The sequence below is a fragment of the Echinops telfairi genome, unplaced genomic scaffold, assembly GCF_000313985.2.
Source record: "Echinops telfairi isolate 266 unplaced genomic scaffold, ASM31398v2 ScPeMD7_3;HRSCAF=10, whole genome shotgun sequence".
NCBI classification, from domain to species: Eukaryota; Metazoa; Chordata; class Mammalia; order Afrosoricida; family Tenrecidae; genus Echinops; species Echinops telfairi.
Window position 1 is genome coordinate 29,146,268 of NW_022103899.1, and position 13,561 is coordinate 29,159,828.

At 39.0% G+C, this 13,561-nt stretch overlaps 1 protein-coding gene across 28 annotated transcripts in view; it reads left to right on the forward strand.

Annotated features, from left to right (window-relative positions):
* Positions 1-13,561, forward strand: part of ABI2 (abl interactor 2) — a 113,607-nt gene that overhangs the window by 32,517 nt on the left and 67,529 nt on the right. For all 28 annotated transcript variants that reach the window (XM_004701544.2, XM_045295589.1, XM_045295592.1 and 25 more), the window contains exon 2: positions 10,352-10,519. In XM_004701544.2, the coding sequence (XP_004701601.1) occupies positions 10,352-10,519 (168 nt within the window). The remainder of the gene's footprint in view (positions 1-10,351; positions 10,520-13,561) is intronic.

Consider the following 13,561-nt stretch of genomic DNA (forward strand, 5'->3'; position numbering starts at 1 on the left):
CACCTCATGATCACACAGGCTGGTGTGCTTCTTCCTTGTGAGCTTTGTTGCTTCTGAGCTAGATGGCTTGTTTATAAGCCGAGTTTTTCAGCACATTTTTAATGTAGTTTTTTTTGGTAAAATTAGGTGCCTCAGTTGCTATTGGGTCATCTTATACTCAAGTATACTCAAGTATATATGGTAGTTCTCATTAAGTAGTAATATTAGATAACTAGGACAGATTATCAGTTGCCTTTCAGGCATGAACCATAATCATGATGTGGTTGATAATCAAATTTGGTTGTAGCAAAATAAAAGAATACAGTCATATTTATGTACTTATTAGACATTGCTGCTTTGTGCTACAAACAAACCTATTTTTTTTATAGACTAAAAGTTTATTAGTGGTTGCCAGGGGAAGAATGAAATGGGGATTTTTTTGCTTATAGAGCACTGTTTGTTACAGTGATAGGAAAATCGCTTTAACGGTAAGATTACGGCATGTGCTGTCTCCAAGCTTTACAGCTACAATGAAAAACAAAACAAACTGAATTGGCAAAAATTGCATAAATTTGACCAAAGCCAAAAGGTCTTGTCTGTGTAAGTACAAAACACTGGAATCTGGTTCCTCCTTTGAGGTACAGAGTCATGGTTTCATGGACCCTCTAGTTAATCATCCTGCTCTTTTTAAGTTTGTTGCATGGTGCCTGGTGTTTTAAAAGCTTGCACATGGTCAGCCAAAGCACAATCAAACAAACCTACTTTATAGTGCTTTTCACTGTTCCTTTTATGTAAAGCTAGATATGTATCTATTATAAACTTTTGATTAAAAGATGAGTTGGTGATTTGATACCAGTTTTGTTAAAATAGTTTCTGCTTGTACTTATTCCAGTTTTTGCTGAATACTTAAAATAGATTTATAGAAAAGGAATCTTATTTTTAAAATATCTGTTGTTCTAGTAATCTTATAAAGAATGTCCCGGGATAGACTTATGTACAGAGCATACGTGCAACAACCTCGATCCTGTAGAACTTTGTCATGAACTTAGACATAATAAGACTCTTAAGCATAAAGTAACTTTCAGGAAGTGTGTAAATGTAAAATGCATTGAGAAAGACTTGTTTTGGTGCTTTTATGCTTTACAGGTATTCCTAATAGTTGACTAAGACAAAATGTTTCACGTTAGGTTTCTTTCCTTTCGTGTTAATGCACATGTTACAGTTTAAAAATATAGCTGCACTCTTTGATTATTACAAGTAATAGATGCCAAAAGTTGTTTTAAAAAAAATCATTTTATTGGGGGCTCATACAACTCTTACCACAATCCATACATACGATTGTGCCAAGAACATTTGTACATTTGTTGCTCTCATCATTCTCAAAATATTTGCTCTCCACTAAGCCCTTGGTATCAGCTTCTCATTTTTCCCTTCTCCCTCCCCGCTTCCCTCTCCCTCATGAACCCTTCATAATTTACAAATTGTTATTATTTTGTCATGTCTTACACTGTCCAACGTCTCCCTTCACCCACTTTTCTGGTGTTCGTCCCCCAGGGAGGAGGTTATATGTAAATCCTTATAATCTGTTCTCCCTCTCTACCACACCTTCCTTCCATCCTCCAGTATCGCCACTCTCACCACTGGTCCTGAAGGGATCATCTGTCTTGGATTCCTTGAGTTACCGTTTTCTATCTGTACCAGTGTAGATCCTCTGGTCTAGTCAGATTTGTAAGGTAGAATTGAGATCATGATAGTGGGGGAGAGCTACACTGCATGCTGACTGGCTTATCTTCTCCAGTGACCCTTCTGTAAGGAGGTGTCCCGTTACCTACAGATAGGCTTTGGGTCTCCAGCTAAAAGTTTTTAAAAAGACCATATTAAAAAAAAGAAACAATAAATCCGTGATTTTCTCCAACATTCAGAAAAGCACGTTTTTCTTGTATTTATACACCAAAAAAGCCACTTCCATCAAGTCAATTCTGACTCAGACTGTACGTCTTTACAGGTGTAGGAAGCCTCATCTTGCTCCTGCTGAACAGTTGATGGGTTTGAATTGTTCTTTTTGGTTAAGAGTCCCATGCCTAACCCACAACACCACCTGGTTTCTTTACTTATTGGTGTCTGTGTATAAATATAAGGAGCTCTGTTGGCATACTGATTATGCATTGGGCTGTTAACTGCAAGGTCCATAGTTTGAAACCATAGCTGCTCTGCAGGAGAAAGACGACTTTCTATTCCCGTGAAAAGTTAACAGTCTCAAAACCCCGCAGGGACAGGTCTACCCTCCTCTCTCGGGTCTTATATGTGAGGACCGACTTGATGACAGTGAGCTTGGAATACATAGATATTTGTAAACTAGCACATACAAATTTGGATGATATGTTTTAGATGCTTGGTCACAACTTCTTTCCCACATAGTTATAAATATTTTAATACATGACAATACTACATTTAGTTACTGCATGAATGTACAGTAGATTGTTTAATCGATATCATGTTGTTTCTGTCTTTCTCCATTATGAACTAAGTCAGTGAACATCCCTGTCTCTCTTTCAGCATTATTAACTCTGTCAGTGACATCCTTGTCCGTGCATCTTCCTTATGTAATTGTTCTTCTAATACAGATTTACAGCTACAAGTGTGATAGGACTTAAGTTCACACTAAACTATTGGAGCCCTTGCCCTCATCCAGGTACTATTTTAAGTGTTTTATGGCCCGATAAAGCCATGTAGAGTCCAACTTGGGTGTATCAAACTAATATTTTGCTTTTCATGTGCTGAGATGGCTTTAGAAAAGTAACTTTGGAGGAATAAATGGTTAGGTGGAAATTTGAAAAGTGGAATTTGAAGATGTTTTAACACTTGATTCAGAAAGGGGCTTATGGAGAATGATGGAGGATGGTTTCCCTTCCCATAATACCCTTTGATAGTTGGTTGGAAAAATTAATAGTCGAAGGAATATTATTTGGATGCATTTCACAATTGTGGTTTCATGACTTGAAAACCAAGACAGAATACATTTTTTTAAAATAAATTAAAACTTGTCGTTGCTTATAAATGCAGTCTCTGAGTATTCATCCTATGACAAAATTACTTGTGTCCCCAATGTTTACTTGTTTTGGTTAGTGTGCCAGGTCATAATGTAGAAATCTCTTGATATTTTTACTTGAAGATTAATAGAGACACAGTTCACAATATGAAATGGTCTACCTGAATAAAAAGCTGCATACAACACAAATAGTCTATAGGAATACTTTCATTTTTTGAGTCAACAGTGAGTCTATTAACAAAACAGTTTATTTTTCTTGGTTAAAATCTAAACATTTGACCTCATTAGCAGTGTTCTTAACCTGCCTGTTTCTTCAAAGTGCTCTTGTTTATCAGTCATTCCAGAGGATCCAGATTGTGATATGTTAATATACTAATTGTATAGATAAATTACTATGGAAATAAGAAAATACGAACATAAATTATTACCAAGAACTGCTGGTTCCTGGAGGATGTGTGTTAACCTTAGTGATCTAGCATCACTTTCAGAACCACCTAACACCGGCTGCTATCAAGGTGACTGATTCGTGTCAAACCTGGATGTTTCAGGGTAGAGCTCATTTTCAGGGGTCGATCTTTAAGACTTCTTTTCTTAAACTGGCCAATGATTGTGTTTTATTCTCTCACTATATCCAATTCAAACTTCATTTTTATAAGGTAAATTGTAACTTGAGTAGACAGCAATACACAAAGAATGATTTTTTAAAAATAATTTTATTGGGGGCTCAGACAGTTCTTACCACAATCCATACATACATCCATTGTGTCAGGCACGTTTGTACATTTGTTGCCATCATCATTTTCAAGGTGTTTTCTTTCTACTTAAGCCCTTGGTATCAGCTCCTCATTTTCCTCCCTCCCTCATGAACCCTTCTTAATTTATAAATTATTATTATTTTTCCATGTCTTACACTGACCACTGTCTCCCTTCACCCACTTTTCTGTTGTCCATCCCCTGGGAGGAGGTTATATGTAGATCATTGTGATCGGTTCCACCTTACTCCGCCCCACCTTCCCTTGCCCTCCTAGTGTTGCTACGCTTATTATTGGTCCTTAGCGGTTTATCTGGTCTGGATTCCCTGTGTTGCAAGCTCTTATCTGTACCAGTGTACATGTCAGGTCTAGCCGGATTTTTAAGGTAGAATTGGAGTCATGATAGTGGTCGAGAGGGGAGTTGGATGGGAGGAAGCATTAAAAAACTAGAGGAAAAGTGTGTTTCTTAGGTGCTATACTGCACCCTGATTGGCTCATTTCTTCCTTGTGACCCTTCTGAAAGGAGATGTCCAGTTGACTACAGATGGGTTGGAGGTCTTCACTCTGCCCTTCCCCTCATTCACATTGATAATGATTTTTTTGTTTTGTTTTGGGTCTTTGATGCCTGATCCCGTCAACACCTCATGATCACACAGGCTGGTGTGCTTCTTCCATGTGGGTTTTGTTGCTTCTCAGCTAGTTGGCCACTTGTTTATCTTTAAGCCTTTAAGACTCCAGACTCTGTATCTTTTGATAGCCGGGCACCATCAGCTTTCTTCACCACATTTGCTTATGCACCTATTTTGTCTTCAACGATTGTGTCAGGGAAGGTGAGCATCACAAAATGATGGGTTATTAGAACAAAGTGTTCTTGCATGGAGGGGAGTGCTTGAGTGGAGGCCCAGTGTCTGTCTGCTGCCTTAAAATTTAACAAATAAATATATCTCCATAGATCTATTCCCCTATCATTATATATAAATGTATTTACATATATACATGCCTGTATTTAGACCTTTATAAATGTCCTTTGCCTCCTAGTTCTTTCCTTTATTTCCTTTTATTTTCTTCTTGTCCTACTATCATGGTCAGCCTTCATTCGGGTTTTGGTAGTTCCTCTCAGTTACATTGTCCTTGATCAAGCCCCCCTAGGCATCCTATGTCCTCTTTGCCATCAATTTTAGATCACTTGTTCTAATCTTGTCCCAGGGTTGATATCCACATTGCTTTCCCTCACCTCTTCCTCTCCTGTGTCCCCCCCTGGAATCATCGGTCCCTTTGTTTTCTCCTCTGGATTGTTTGTCCCGTCTAGCTTATCTGGATAGACAAGCAGAAGACAATAGAAAGCATAAAAACAAGGCAAAGCGAAACATAACAAAAGAAAAAAACCCAAACAACAAAAACACCAATAGCAAAAAAAGAAAAGCCTATAAATAGTTCCAGGTCTGCCTGTTGACCTTTATGAGTGTTGACCTTTATGAGTTCCAGGCGAGTCTGATAGAGTACCATGCCCTGGCCCTAAGTCTGTTTTTGATATTACTTGGGGACCTCATGCTCCCCTTGCTGCTCTGTTGCAAGCTGTTAGTGTTTCACCCTGGTGTGGTGGGGTCAGATCGGGCATAACTTCCGCACTGTTTCCAGTGTTGGCCCCGTAGTGCTATAGGTCAGTGAGGGACATCCTGTCTTGTGGGTGGACTGGCCCTATGGTCCTCTCTGTGCATTGGCTGCTGTGAGCCAGAATATAGTCCTGGGGCTTGGTAGGCCAAGATGTGCTCCACTCTCTCACCTTCCCTCTTCATTTATTCCTGATCAGAAGTGCCCCTCTCCCTGAGCTGCAGCTTTAGTGCTATCCTCTGAAGTGCATTCGTTGGGGGGTGGGGTGGGGTCTACCTAGTTTGGGTTGGGTCCAGCCCTACAGACCTCTCTATTGGTTCCCTGCTTCATGCTAGTATGGAGTACCAGGTTGAAGTCTGGTTCTTGGCGCACTAGGTTGAAGTCTGGTCCCTCTCTCCTCCTCCTGTGGAGATATAAACAATACCCTCCCTTTGGGTGGGTTAGTGCCCTTTTTCTCTGCTACCCTGTCTTTTTTTCTTTCCCCCTCCTTTTTAGTTGGCTGCCATATGTATCCCTGGGTTGGGTTTGGCCCCTGCCATAGTTCCTGGACTTCGCCCCAGGAATGTAGATATATAGTAGTGTTTCCCTTATGCCCCTTTTGCATTTTTTAAGCTTACCTCAGTGTACTCATGTTGTACTTGACCTTTTGTGCTTGACTTACTTCACTTAGCATAATTCCCTCCAACTCTTCCCATGTGCTGATGTGCTTCATGTGTTCATCACTGCTCTTTAGGGATGTGTGGTACTCCAGTGTATGTATGTAACACAGTTTTTTATCCATTCGTCTGTTGATGGAAATTTGGGTTGTTTCCAATTCCTTGCAATTGTGAACTGTGTTGCGATGAACATTGGAGCACAGATATCTGGCTGTGGGTTGTTCCTTGCCTTTTATGGGTATATGCCCAATAGGGGATTGCTGGGTCATATGGTAGCTCGATTTCCATCTGTTTTAGAGATCGCCAAATTGATTTACATAATGGCTGCACATACCTACAGGTCCATCAGCAGTGGATGAGAGCTCCTATCTCAGCACAGCCCCTCCAACACTTGTTACTTTCTGAATTTTTGAATTGGGCTATCTTTGAGGGTGTTAGGTGGTTCTTGTTGTTTTGATTTGCATTTCTCTTATGACTAATGATTTGGAACATTTTCTCATATGTTTATTGGCCATTTGGATTTCTGCCTTTGAGAAACTTCTGTTGAGGTCCTTTGCCTACCTCCTCAATGGGCAATTGGTTTTTTTCTTATTGTACGTTAGCAGAGTATTGTTGATTTTAGTAATAAGTCTTTTTCTGATGTGTCATTGCTAACGATGTTTTCCCAGTCTGTGGGCTGTCTTATTACTCTCTTGGTAAAGTCCTTCGATGTACACAGGTGTTTTATCATCAGTATATCCCATTTATTCATTTGCGCCTCCTCTGCATTTGTGTCCTTCCCTATTTCCGATAGCTTATGTGTTCCCTGGGCCTTCATTCTCAGGTTTGTCCCAATTCTCTCATTGATGGGCCCAAAAGTTTGGGGTGTTATCTCAAGGTTTGTGATCTACCTTGCGTTTATTCTTGTGCATGAAGTGTGTAAGGGACTTGATTCATTTTTCTGCAGGTAGATCTCCATTTTTTCCAGCACCACTTGTTGCAGAGGGCATCCACTTCCCATTTGATATTTTGGGGGCCCTTTTCAAAGATCAGTTGTCTTTATGCTGATGATTTTAATTCTGGATGTTTCAGCTCTTTTCCAGAGGTCTGAGTATCTGTGGTTATACCAGTACCACACTGTTTTGACCACTGTGGCTCTGTAATAGGTGCTAAAGTCAGGGAAAGCAAACCCATCAACTTTGTCCTCCTTCTTGAGAATTCTCTGCTGATTCAGGGCTTCTTCCCTCTCCCTATGAAGTTGGTAATCAGTTTTTCCAATTTTTTGAAGAAAGATGATGGTATTTGTATTGGGATAGCATTGAATTTATGTAGTGCCTTTGGCAGAATTGACATCCCAAAGAATGATTTTATCACAGACAAATTTCCATGTAGCTGTCTTGATTGGTATAGACACATTTACATAATGGCCTGTGTTTGAGTTTTCTTTGCAAGCAGGTTTAGGTCTTGAATTCACTTGGTAATTGTTTTTTTTTTTTTTTGTAATTTCAATCTTTTTAAAAATCATTTTATTGGGGCTTGCACAGCTCTTATCACAATCCATACATACAATCATGTGTCAAGGACATTTGTACATATGTTGCCACCATCATTTTCAAAACATTTTCTTTGTACTTGAGCACTTGGTATCAGCTCCCCTCCCCATGAACCCTTAATAATTTATAAAAATTTTTTCCATGTCTTACACTGACCGATGTCTCCCTTCACCCAAGATAATTGCTTCGTTTTCCTGCTCTGCAGAGATGCTGTGCACTTTGTTCTTCTCCATCCAGTTGATCATGTTCTCTAGTTCCTTTCGGCATGACATATTTTGCAGAGATAGGATTGTCCAGGTGATCCTTCACCTCCTTGTATACTTCATGCAGCTGTTTCTGGTATAACCTCCAAGGCCATAGTGAAATTATTTCTCTGAATATCAAAAAGATAATGGCATTTCTGAACAAGGGCCTGTTGCGCCTTCCCAAGATCAGTCACGTCCTGGAGACATTTCATGGAGGTCTGCCTCACCTCTTCTAACTTGGCAGTATTGCTCATTGAATTTATCAGCAAATTGCCCAATGGAAGCACCATGGTTTTTATTATTATTTAAAAGTTTTGTTTAATTTTTAATTTGTTAAATATGTTTTACTTTAATAGACAAGCACCCCTACTGTTGATATGGTAGAGAACAATTTTGGGGTGACCACATATATTTCTTTGGATAGAAAAGATAAGCCCAGTTCTGAGCATGTAGGGTCCTGTGACACCAGTTTTAGGATAAAAGAACTGGAAGAATTCCTCAGGGATCAGCCTCAAGTGAACTTTCCCTCCATGTTCAGGAAGGGGTGATGGCACAGGGGCAAGATTTGGCTGCCCTGTGTGGAAGATTCTTGTTGCTTGCAGTGCCCTGGACCTAGGAGAGCTGTGTTCTTCAGAGTGGGGGCTGCTGTGGTGGTGGCAGAAAGTACCACCCGGGGTAATACGGTTAAGGAAGGTCCAGGTGGGGGTTTTAGTGTCCCTGTGACCCTGGCCAGAGGGACTTTCTTTCAAAGTGCCTCTGGGTGGACTAGAACTTTTAACCCTTTGCTTAGCAACTGAGCAAGTTCAACATTTGCACTGTCCAGGAACTTCCTCATACAACTCATTGCCATCACTTAGCACGTTGATTCCAACTCATAGTGACCCTGTAGAAAAGGTTTCTGAGGCTGTGAACTTATTCAAGAGCAGAAAGCTTCATCTTTCTCCCTCAGAGTAGCCAGTGAGCTAGAATTACTGACATTGTGGCTAGCAGCCCAGCACAAACACATTACTTAATCAAGGTTTAAGTTTGATACCATCCAGTATATTTAAAATCCTAAAATTCCTGGCGTTTATGGGCATTATTTGCTTAGGCTGTCCTAGTATAAAACACTTGGCAAATGTCAAAATGATTCCGATATTGGTACATTCAACTGTAGGGTTTTTACTTACTGAGGTCTAGCTGATTTGGACTCCCACATCCTATAGGACAGAGTAGAACGATTCCTTATCCTCCCTCCATGTTTTTGAGGGTGTGAGTTAGTAGTTAGCACTTAGCCCATAGCATCCTGGGCTAACTGGGCAGATTATGAAGATCACCATTTTGAACCCAGCAGCCGCACAGAAGGAAAAAGATGGGGCTGTTTCTAATTATAGAGATTTTACAACCTTACACTCTAGGGAGCAGTTCCACTCTGTCCTATAGGGTCACTATGAGTTGGAAGAGACTCAGCGGGGGTGTAATTTTAGTGCTTGATAATCATTATCTCACTTGCTCTTCTCAACAGCAAAGATTGTTGATGCAAAAGTTTAACTTCTCTGCTTTATAATTGAGTAGATGGAGGAACTGACTCTTACTTCCCAGTTGACATGTGTAGAAATGACACTCACATAAAAGGTGTGGTGCTCAGAGGCTTTGTACTGAACCAGTCTTTCTACAGAACTAGGGCAAAATGATAGGCACCCTTGGTGGAGTAGTGGTTAGATGTTGGGTTGCGATCCACAAGATCAGCAGTTCAAAACCACCAGCTTCTCCACCATAGGAGAAAGATGGGGCTTTCTACTCCCATAAAGAGTTACAGTCTCTGAAACCCACAGGGGTAGTTCTACTGAGTCCTCGAGGGTTGCTAGGAGGAGGCATCGACTCAGAGGCAGTGAGTGTGAGTGAGTGGGCAAAATGATGGTGTTTGGCAGTTAGCAGCATGGGATACGTGACTTTACCATTGCTTTGTTTTGTGATATTGGAAATAGCACTCACCACCTTTTTTTTTTTTTTTTTTACGCTGTAGTCTGTTTTACAGTAGTATCTTACAAAGGGCATAATAGTTAAAATTCTTGGAAAGAAAGGACTTTTGCCTTGTTTATAATTTTTTACTTTATCCAGACATTATAAGTATTTTACTTCTTAGTGTTTGGGAAAAGGGGAATTCAGGAAAAGTAGAAAAATATGTCAAAACTTACATATAAATCATGAATGTTACCTCTCTATAAACAGTTCAGTTACCTTGTGAGGCTATATACTTGCTTACATTGCTCAAAGTGTCCATTGAGTTACATTTTTAAAATAATGAACTTTATTTGAATCTGTGTTAAAATGCTTTCTGTTCATCTTGGATATAGTCATTTCATATGTCTGAACTCAGTTATAACTTCGTTATTGAGTCTACGTGATAATGGTAATTCATTTTCTTAACATTTATGCTTATGTGTGTAGATTCAGGAACAGAATAATCCCTGAATATTGTTATAGATAAGTTGTTAGCAGTGAATTACCTTTGAGTTAATGCATTGTGTTTTCTTTCTTTCCCTAGTCAGCAGATAAGCAGCGAGCCCTAGAAGAAACCAAAGCCTACACCACCCAGTCCTTAGCAAGCGTGGCCTACCTGATAAACACCTTGGCCAACAATGTTCTGCAGATGCTGGATATCCAGGCATCCCAGCTACGAAGGATGGAGTCTTCAATCAATCATATTTCCCAAGTGAGACCTCATTGCTTTCCTATTTTACCTATCAAAGCACAGGCATTCTATGGTGTTAGCAGCCCTTCTTATGGGATTGAACGTCATATATGATTTGCAATATACAAACTACTGTTAAGCTATTTTCTGATCTTTTTGTAGGGTGGTTATCCTTATAATTTTGATAAGGAAATGTTGATGGTTTCTACTGAAACTCATGTCACATTCAAATAATTGCTGAGGTGAAGATTTCTGATTTTTCCAACCTTTAAATGGACAAGGCTGTGCTTGACTAGAACATCACTTAAAGTTACCTGCATGTGCGCCTTTCTAACCGTCATGCTCATGAGACATGCAGAAAGAGTGGTAAAGTGGAAAGCAAGCCCTGTCCTCCCTTACTTAAGACTTCAATTATTGATCTCTTGATGAAATTCCTTCCATTGTTTTACCCCTATAAATAGTTTTATAAAATGAAGAAATTTGGGTGCCTGCTTTTTTCAACCTACCACCAAAACAACATCCACTCGATGCTGTAAACTTTTCATAACCACCGATATTTTGAACCCATATTATATAACATATTGGAGGGGAAAAAAAACAATTTAGTTGCACATGCATAAAAAAAATTACAGTAGAAATGGTGTTTTAAAAGGTGCTTGGGACTTTTGTTTTACTATCCTTGTCATTAATCTATGAACATTTAACACTATTATTAGACCTATATGATTAGAACTCTTAAGAAAAATGTTAATAATGTATATATTATTTAAAAAAATACATTTTGGAAGTGCAGGCTCTTCTAAAATACACTAATCTAACCATTTTAGGAAGTCTGAAATTTAAAAAATATAGTTAAATATAATCCAGATAATTAAATAAATATGGGTAGTCTACTTTATGTTTTTGTTATTTGAAAATTCAGAGCGATTGCTTGTTACTTATGTATTATTAAATCTGAATTTGTCACTGTAAGGATTTTTTTCATGTATCTCCATTTCTCTAGATAATATGGAATTTATTGCTTCTAGCATGGCTTTGTCTCATTAAAAAAAAAAACCAGTGAGTTTTAATGAATTGCTAGGTAAACTTTAACCAGGTACTTTTAAAGTATGTCTAATTTATTGTGTGTACATACACACACACACTCTCTCTCTCTCTCTGTCTCTCACATCAACCTGAATTTGCTTGAAAGATTCCTTCCTTTTGACTTGTAGGAATAAAGCTGTAATTGGTAGTCCTGCATGGTTGCTGGTTATATTGCAGATAGATGTGATCTTTCAGAAATAAAACAGCTGAAGTGTCAGGAAGCTGATCCTCTTTCAGATATAAGCGCCGTAGAGCCAGTAGCCAAAGCCCGAAGTACCTGCAGAGCTGCTTCCTGAGGAACCCTTTTGAGACCTTTCCCCCCAAGGATTGTGTTCTGAAAGCGGTGAAGGAACTGGTGGTGGTTCCCAACTTTTACCCAGTTTCACACTGTTGTATGTTTTTTAAATATAAATAATAGGTTGGTGATTGACTTATTTTTTATCCAGAAAGTAGAAACAGTCCAGCTTGCTTTCTGCAGGCCAATTCTTTAGTCCTAAAATAGCTACATGTTTGAAGTGTTTTTTTAAAAAAGGTAGAAGAGAGTAAATATAGAAGAATAGTAAATACATGAGTTTTCAAAAGGCAGAGTAACTTAAAAAACCTTTTTTTTAAAAAAAAAAGTTGATAAAGAGTATAGATAACAAAACATACACCAATTTAAAACCGACTTGTACGACTTAGGGACATTGATTATAATGTTGGAGCTCTGCAATCATTCTCACTGATCTCTTCCCATGTGTTCCTTCCATTTACAGAATTCACCATCCCCTGAGGTTCCTCTAATCTTTCAAGTTGCTGTTGTTAATTTGATCCCATATAGAGAGCTTTTAAAAAACAATGCCAAAGGCAGCCTTTTTCTTTATTTAAGCTAAGCTGTTGTTTGTTTTAATCATTTTATTGGGGGACTTTTATAAATCTTATAACTATCCATCATTCAGTAGTATCAAGCACACTAGTACATATGTTGCGATCAATATTTCCAAAACAATTTTCTTTCTAGTTGAGCCCTTGGTATCAGCTCCTCTTCTTGTTGTTTGGTTTTAAGAATGGGAACACCTTTGTTTCAAGGTTTAAAGATGATCTCAGACCAGTCGTTTCAGCAGTTCATCCACCTTTCATGGCTCCAGAAAGTCTAGAATCCATGAGACTTTGAAATTTAATACTTTACTTTTCCTCTTTTGATTTGGATTCTTCTTTGGAGACTTTGATCTGAATGTTCAGTAATGATACCTGTGGATTCTCTCCAATTCTTCTGTTCTTATGGCGAAGGAGCCAGTTGTTCATGGAGACAGTTAGCCACACATTCTATATCCTCTTCCTATTCCTGAATGCCTTTCTTCCGTAATAGCTCCAGGTGAATAGTGTTGTATCTTGGATATCTGCTTAAAAAATTTTAAAACCTCACCTACTACACAGTGAACTAGGAGGTAGGACAGGTGCACTAAAAGTATTATTAGACCAGTTAATTATGACTCAAAATCTCCAAACCGAGAAGCCAAGCTCATGAGGTGTTTGGTTGTATGTGGCAGCTTAAGCAGTTCCTTATTTTTCGGTGGTGATGGTGGTTGTAAGTATATCCATCACACAGTTTTTCCAGTTCATCTTTTTTTTATTTTTATTAAATAATCATTTTATTAGGGGCTCATACAACTCATCACAATCTGTACATATGTCATTTTTGTCCAGCACATTAGGACATATGTTGACTTCATCATTCTTACAACACCCATTTTCCACTTGAGCCCTTGGTGTCAGCTCATTTTTTTCCCCTCCCTCCCTGCTCCCCCCTTCCCCTGATAATTTATAAATTATTATTATTTTATCATATCTTACCCCATCCAACGTCTCCCTCACCCACTTCTCTGCTGTCTGTCCCCCAGGGAGGAAGCCATATGCAGACCTTGTCATCTGTTCCCCCTGTCTCCCTCACCTTCCCTCCACCCTCCCGCCATCGCCACCCTCTCCACTGGTCCTGGG